This window comes from Thermobia domestica, chromosome 16 (assembly GCF_964235325.1).
Source record: "Thermobia domestica chromosome 16, izTheDome1.hap1.1, whole genome shotgun sequence".
In the NCBI taxonomy this organism is placed as follows: domain Eukaryota; kingdom Metazoa; phylum Arthropoda; class Insecta; order Zygentoma; family Lepismatidae; genus Thermobia; species Thermobia domestica.
This window is the reverse complement of record NC_137469.1, coordinates 36,085,654-36,094,408: the sequence shown is the minus strand read 5'-3', so window position 1 is coordinate 36,094,408 and position 8,755 is coordinate 36,085,654. Positions and strand designations below refer to the sequence as shown.

The 8,755-nt window shown below is 32.3% G+C and overlaps 1 protein-coding gene across 1 annotated transcript; it reads right to left on the bottom strand.

Moving 5' to 3' along the window:
- Positions 1-707: 707 nt before the first annotated feature.
- Positions 708-8,208, bottom strand: LOC145673004 (uncharacterized). The gene is made up of 3 exons (XM_081742303.1): positions 8,179-8,208; positions 7,421-7,520; positions 708-5,477 (listed from the first exon to the last, which is right to left on the bottom strand). The coding sequence occupies exon 3, from the start codon at positions 5,475-5,477 to the stop codon at positions 1,131-1,133; it is 4,347 nt and encodes a 1,448-aa protein (XP_081598429.1). The 5' UTR covers positions 7,421-7,520; positions 8,179-8,208; the 3' UTR covers positions 708-1,130.
- Positions 8,209-8,755: the final 547 nt, after the last annotated feature.

The following is an 8,755-nucleotide window of genomic DNA, read 5'->3' as shown; positions in this document are numbered from 1 at the left end:
TAACCTTGGTTGACTTTTTTGATTCAGATTATTAATGAATTTAATAAAATAATAATTAATTGGATGAATATATGAATTTGATATTGTAATTTTATGAAAAGTATAAATATTGTGCCTTTATTAATATTCTATTTTTTATACATATGAAGCATATGTATTCTTCCTTTATCTTATACAGAATACACATACTTTAGTATAATGTACATAATTAAGTGTATATAGTATATGAAGCATATGTATTCTTCCTTTATCTTATACAGAATACACATACTTTAGTATAATGTACATAAATAAGTTTATATAACAGTATATGAAGCATATGTATTCTTCCTTTATCTTATACAGAATACACATACTTTAGTATAATGTACGTAAATAAGTTAATATAATAGTATATGAAGCATATGTATTCTTCCTTTATCTTATACAGAATACACATACATTTGCATAAGTACCTTTTTTAATTTTATAGGACGTAGAAATTAAAGGCATGGATGTAAGTTTTAAAAAATTTATTGTAAAAATATTGACAAAATATTATATATAATAAAAAATTGTAAATATAATAAAATAAAAATGTGAAATACATAATAAAAATAGAAATTGAATGTGCATAATAAAAGTAAAAATGTTGATATATAATAAAAATAAAAAATGTAAAATATATAACAATTGATTAGTATAATGATACATACAGTGTTCTAGTGATTGTTTGTACTTGATTAACTAATTTAATATTTGACAAATGGTATTTACTATATGAAAAAAAAACTATTTACAATATGAAAATCTATTTGCAACATATGAAAAATTCATAATATATAAAACTATTTAGTATATGAAAATCTATTTGCAAATTTGTATAAAAATCTATTTACAATATATATTATTTACAAAATGAGGGTGCGGTGTGAGGGGTGCAGATATGTTATAAAGATGGTATAATAACCAGTACTTGTGAATATGAAAGGAATCTGATAGTATAGAATATTTATATGCTATATCCAGGTCATGTCAAGTTAACGAAAATGTATGATTATTATAGATGTTTCACCTCCATTTACACTATTATTTACATATAAAAATAAATAATTATATACATATATACACACATTCATTCGCAGAATCTATTACGTGACAGGACTTCGACTTTGATAACCATAAGGAATGGTACGGTAATCTGTCATACTGTCAGGGTTTAATCTTTGTCTTTTGTTATTGACTTTTCGATGTGTTTTTGTTTCAGGTCGTGAAACAATGGTAAACCCAGTCTTACGTGAAATCCTCCCTGGGAAGTTTAACTCCTTCTTTTCAATTTTATTCCGAACTAAATTGTAAAAATGTTCAAAATTAATTTCTTTTCGCGTTCTACTGTCCAAAGTAATACCCCTGATTTTGTATACATAATCTAGTTTTCCCGTCCCAATTTCTTTTAGCCTATACGCATAATTTTTAGCCCCTAAGCCAATAAACATGTCTATTTCCCACCCTTCCGGAACTTCATTGGTTAGTTCACCCAGGTAGGACCCAGTTGTAAGCTTGGACTTATCATTTCGTCTCTGGACAAACATTATGCTGTCCGTGTCACAGTACAAAACATTTTCAGGTCCTGCTGAAGTCAAGAGGTCATAAAGTCGAAGCCTTGCCCATGACGTAATAAACGCGGCAAGTACAACATTCGAGAACTTCCACGGTTTGTTTTCATTCTCGATGTCTTTGTATGTGATAATTAGGTGTTCGTCACCAATGGGCAGTACTGATTGAACCTCATATTGCGCCGACAATAGATATGTAAAAAATGTCTCCGGATTATCAATGATTTTTGTTTGCGGCAAGTCTGTTCTCTGCCCCCATTTTCCATATAAGGAGTTGAGGAATATTTTGGAGATATACCTCAATCCCGGGTTCTTCCTGATATTATTATGATTCAATTGAATGCCCTCATGGGCAAGATACTCGTTAATATATTTTTCTTCGTCTCCTTTATTTTGACACGAAGCAGGAAAACCAGATGCCTCCTGCTTCATTTGGAGGAAAGAATTTACATAGTCGCGAAACAAACTATGCGCATTACGATCCTCGGAGCCGCTGAGTTCAAATTCCCATATTTCTTTAATGGCGAGTATCTTATATCCGGCTTGTATTGCTTTATGAAGTTCGGGGGTGCAAAACGTACCTGTAATAGCCCGGTCCTTATCGCAATGCAAACAATCATTGACACTTTCCTCCTCCATACAAGTACGGCAAAGGCCGAAAAGTAATCGACCTCCCGCAACATATGGAAGAATCGGAAAATAAAGATCCCTTGGAGGCAAGACGGTGCATTTAACAAGCCCATTGATACCTTCCACTTCTGGAAAGTCCGGCCCCCTATGCATTTTTGGCATACCTATTGGCAGCGGCTTACGAGCCATTACCCAGGGGTAGAGACTCGTAACATCCAGATATTGAATGTTTTCATTATCAGTACACTCATACAGCGCATTAAAACATTCTGTGCGACCGCCATTAAATGCATGTTTGGAGATCAAATGATCGACAATATCCTTACACTGAGTCTTGATAAACTCCTGTATGGACTTGTCCTTCTTCACCTGATCATCCCACTCACATTCCCACATTTCAATAAGGTTAAAACCACGGCCACGTAGGTAATTTGCTTTAATGACAGTCTCCTCATAACGTTGCTGCATAATTGTACGATAAGACGAGGGGTCGTCAAGCTGTTCATGACGTAACTCTGGATAACACGTGGGACAACAATGCCAAAAACATCCATAGAACTCTAGCACAGTTTTACTACTTGGTTCATATCCATCAACCTTATATTTCCCAAAGCGTTTTTCGGTGCCATTTTCCGAACACTGAATTTCAGTACCTCTTGATAATTTCATGTATCGCAACCACTGCAGTGCTTTCACACTTTGACGGTCACGATAATCAAATCCAAGAGGTGGAATTACACCAATTGAATCTTTAGGTAAATATAAGGTACAATAGACATGCATAGCAAGACTGGCTATCGTACTTGAAGAAATGAAACATTGGATGCCGTTAGTTTTTTCTTCGATCAGGTCTGAGAATTTTATGATACCCTCAGCTAAAATTCTTACGTCATTACGACAGTACGCGAGCATCTCCTTTTGGAGATCATACTCCTCGCCGCTTAAAGCACGTTCTTGGTGCCAGGCGATTAGCTGTCTTTTCTCTTCGGGGGACAAACTGTCGGGATCAAAATACTTAAGATCCGGAATTTTGCCTACATAATTTTGATTACTTGGTGTATTAAACAAGTATGGGAAAGATCCCTTCCGCAAGTTGCCAGATAAGCCTAAAGTTTTGGGTAATTTTGACAGTTTAATTCCCATGTATAAGTAACTATCCCTGAACACAATATGCCCGTTCCCAACTCTCAATTCAATAATTTTTTGTCCCGTCATTGTTAAATTTACGGAAAGATGCTCGGTCTCTATAAGATGTTTAGCTACAAAATGGATATCATAACGACCCCCATTATGTGATAACACAATGACCTTGTCAAATCCTTTACGAGGTGTTAACACAAACTTAACAAACCCGCCAAGAGTTTTAAAAGAAAACTCACGATTTCCGTTTTCATCTCCACATATATGGCACGTATCATCCAACGAATTACCCTTGCATGAGTAACAAATTAGTTGTGTACACACAAGATTTACCTCATGTTGTTGTTCCCCCTTAACATTCATATCCAGTAGCATAGTCTCTACATCGAATACAATGTACAAATACTTTTCGACCCGGGTAAGGTTTTCTTTTTGAACATAACAAGCATGGTTACGGTCTACATGCATGTTACACGCCTTACACAACCGCTCACCACACTTGTGTTCAGATTTCCGTCGTCGTCTTAAATCAAACATAATACCACAATCGTTACAAACCCTGACTAAGTCACATACACTCTTGCCACGTTTTGTTACATTTTTATGATTGCTGAAACATTCATCCGATGAAAAGAATCTATGACAATCATTACATTCGCGTTTAATTTCAGAAGTAAATAATTCATGGAATTTTTCACAAGCTGAACACTTGAATTCGCACTTATGATAAAGCCCATTATTATTGTACCCCTGCAAACAGGATTTACAAAATCCTCTTGTACCTAATAAGTTTAGGATACTTCCAATCAATTGATAGTGATTATTCTCGTATAGAATATATATCTGTTTACCACCTTTTATACCCGGATATAACACATGAAATTCCCGACTATTATCCTTCCTTTCAAAGACAATGATTTGGTACTTCGATGCAAGGTGGCTCTGTATCTTTTTGGCGTCTTCGAGAGTACATCCGTTTTGTTCACCAGGTTCTATGTTTAATCTTTCACATAATCTAACAGCCTGATTTAACAAACGTTGTGGATGATTCTTTAATTTATATACCTGCTTGTGTTTTTGGTCGGCCCTTGCCATCCCAAGGATGATGCTCTTGGGAAGGCAGTACACGTCGTTCTCCATCGGAATTACCTTGTCTTCTAAAAATTCACCCAATGGTGCATACTTCTTGATGGTTCGATTCCGTGTTTTTCCTCTTCCTTTACGGAGATGCACACTATGCACCTTAAACGTGACATCACCTCCGATTAGGAACTCCTCATTGCTATTGAGGGTATTTTCCACTATGGAGAAGAGGGCCTCCGGGTTCAATTCAGATTTTTTTCGCCATGAGAGATAAATTGGCTTATTTAACTTCGAGGCACTGCTCTCGATAGTTATTCCTATATAGGTGTTCTTGTCAACATCCTTTATTGTATGAGCCATTACGAAATCAAACAAATTTCGTATATATTTTTCCGGGTCTTCGATTCCATTTGAGCCCATACACTTAATGGTTAGCTCTGTCCCCTTTAGCCCAAAGTATGCGTAATTACGAGATGTACTCCTTACAATCTTAAAATTTGGCACACCCATACCATCCATTGTCTTAGACACATCCTCAGAACTCACAGAACCAGATCCTACTAAGTTTATAGGTTCCCCAGAATTTGCAGAGCTTGGCCCTGGCAAGTTTATAGGTTCCCCAGAACTCATAGAACTTGATTCTGCTAAGTTCACAGGATCACCTAATAGTTCAGCAGCAGCTTCAGCAAATAAGCCATCTGTCTTACCTGCTAATATCAACTGCTTGAACTTTTCGCAAGCCTGATTTTTTATATCATCTTTGCGGAAAAATCCTATCCGATAAAGATCGCTGATATCGGTTGCGGATTTACACCCTGCTAAAATAACATTCTGCACACCCTTAAAATGGTGTAATAGCGCACGTAATAAACTATCATATTGCTCATTATACACACGCACCCCCTTGGAATGATAATTTTCTATTAGCCTTGTCCAAGTATAAAATGTAACTTCAGCCGCCTCAAATCCAAATTGCTCTTGAAGAGCCAACAGATTTTCTGCCTCCTTAATTAATGCCATATGTGCCATCTGTAATCAAATATATGTTCAAGTAAATTCACAGTATTTTTCACGCACAACGATAATTGTAAATCACAAATTTAGTTTCAAGTTTACCGACAATACACTTGAAAGCTTATCGATAATTGCACTAATATTTGCCGTTAACTATAATAATAAATCTTTTCGTGACTTTTCTTTCAGTTTATCGAACACACTATTTAACTTTATCGGTAAATTCTTCAATAGTTTCCGCTATCACCAGTTTACAGTTTGCCGTAATAAAATTCTCTTCAGGCTAATTGCACCACGTAGTATAAACCAGGAACGTCTTCACAATTTTAATAATTTTTCACTACTGACTGACCGCTCAATTTTACCTGGGTTATATACACGAAAATATTGTAAATTCCACACGAAGTTTTCCGAACATTAACGAAATTTTCCGAAGTTTGCCGAAGATTGCCGAAAAATACCAATCGTATATTAATACTGTTTATTGAAAATATAATTAAATGTTTATCATCAGATCCTGATAACTATAACTCCGTAAGTTTTTCACTTTACAAACCGGCAAATCCACTCACAGTTTCTGATAACACTAAATGACAAAATCCTGTAATATTTATCTAACTGTTTTACAATTGCAGCACAGCGTACAAACAGGAGCGTCGTCTATACTGATTCGCCGCGGCTTGCTGCGCCGTATTTATACTTTCCGAAATGTAATCTCGTACCCAAATGCATTTAGTTTGTAATCTCGTACCCAGATACATTTACTTTAAAGTCTCGTACCCAATCGTGTTCAGTTTGTAATCTCGTACCCAAATAATTTAGTTTGTAATCTTGTACCCAGACGACATAAAATATTTTCTAAAGTAATAATGTTATTTTACAAACATGTATTATTTAAAGTTATGTGACGTTCTCGAAGTTTCCCGAACTTAACCGAATGTTTCCGAATATTTATTTTTCACGGACAATAATATTTTCATATTTGAAAAAATGAACATATCTGATGTGAACATTCCAAAGAATAAAAAAATCATTTCAAAATAACATTTGCAATAAAAAAAAATCCAAGTAATAATAAACAGAAACACAAATTAATAAAAATAACATAGTAAACAAAACACATCAAATAAGAAACAATTTAGCAAAAATCAAATAAGAAACAAGGTTAGAAAAAGGTTTAGAATAGTTTATGACCCAAAGCATCAGAACTTTATCAGACAAACAATATAGCAGAGATTTAAAGAATATACTGAATTAATCCACATAGGTTAGGAAACCCTTATTTAATTCAGCCAATGATTAAAACAAACAACAGCATAGAAACAGCAGATTTTAAAGATAATGCAGTTCTATTCAAAATAGCATTCAAATAGTTAATTGTTACAAATTATAGTTAAGAAAAATTACGTATGGTTAGAATGAAAGTTCGATTACTTACAAATCATAGTTCAACACCAATCAACAGAAAAAATTTATTAAATAGGATTAGCAAAAATTAAAATAATTAAATCATATTAGGAAAAGCATCATTATTTAAAAGATCAATTACTAAATTTAAAATACGTATAGTTAGAGAAAGCATATTAAATTAACAAACAAAATAAAAACAAATAAAATAATTAATATGATAACTGTTCTACAGTATTCAATGAAATGCATCAACAAAGAAAACTAATATATTTAATAAATATTTTGTGACTATTCAATTTGTAAATTTTGATTTATTGTAACTATTTTTATAATGCACTACTAATGAAAGTTTATTAATTGTAATATTGAATTCTTCATAATTATGTTATTTTTTTTTTGTGTGATTAATCTTCTTATATACTCTTTATATTATAGTTTCATTAAATTAAAATATTGTTTTATTATTTCATTTATGTAAGTAACAATTATTTTTATTTCTATTTATTAACAAGTTTTAAAGTTTAAAAAAAATGTATATGAACACTTACCGCCGCTGGAAAGACAGGAAATCCTTATCTAAATGTTCTTAAATGTCAAATAAAATATGAGAAGTGATAAATTCACACTTGAGGATGAAACACTTGAATGCTGTAATAACAAAGAAAGACAATATTACTTTACATGAAATTATATTTCAGTATAAAAAAAAAATTTGAAAATGTATATTACTAAACTGTAGAAATTAATTTGTAAAAATTTAACTATGTTGCATGCTACAAAAAATTTTTAAGTGGTGTTAACAAACTGCATGCTAAAAAATTTTTAAGTGGTGTTAACAAACTGCATGCTAAAAAATTTTTAAGTGGTGTTAACAAAACTGCATGCTAAAAAACTTTCATGTGAACAAAAAATAAATTCAAAAATATGTATGCAAGAAAAAATGTATTAGTTGATAACAAAAAAAAATGTATGTTGTAAATGGAAACATGTTATAAACTTTATGTTGTGCAAACAAATGCACGCTCTCAAAGAAATAAGTAATGCAAAATAGTTATTTCATAAAGTAATCTGCATGTTACAAAATAATGCACGCTATAACAAATGAAATAATGCAAAATAATTCTTTCAAAGTAATCTGCATGCTACACAAGCTCAAAGCAGCTACGCTGTGATTATTTTATTCGTTCGTGTTATTTAAAATAACACTCGTTTTTAAAAATTAGAAAGTCGTAAGAGCAGCTACGCTGTGAACTTTAAAAAAAATTCTTAAGCATAAACTATTATGTAAGTTACCAATGATACTTACTTTACTTCTGTGAACTTTAATACTTTGGAATTCTGAATTCCGCTACCACTTTTACTCCAATTAACTGCCTGCCCTGAAACAATGAAACATTACTAAGCAACACTTGTAATTTATTTTCCTAATTATTTTTTTATGATTCACTTCTTATTAATTTAACCTCTCGTAATAAATTACTCGAGCACTTATAGAAAAAATTCTTATAGAAACTCGTAAGAGCAGCTACGCTGCGAAATATTAAAATATTTTATTGGTTCATTTGCTTAGCAAATTCAACTTTTTTTTATTGGTTCGATTTCTATGAAATCTCAGAACACTTGTAGTGTGAACCTACAAATAATTTCAAAAATACTAAAAATTGAGAACTTGTAAATTACTCGGAACAACTATACTATGAATATTAGAATGATTAATCAAACTAACTCAACATAACTTAAGCTAATCATTTTTATATATTTGACTATTTCTATTTGGTCTTTTAATGTTTCTTTTTTATATGCTTAACTATTTCTACTTGGTCTTTTAATGTTTCTTTCTTAACTTTGACGGATCATTTTCTGTGAAAACTTCTTATTAATTT

Bases quoted from the DNA above. Each gene is read 5' to 3' on its own strand.
- LOC145673004 (XM_081742303.1), bottom strand. From the start codon at position 5,477: ATGGCACATATGGCATTAATTAAGGAGGCAGAAAATCTGTTGGCTCTT.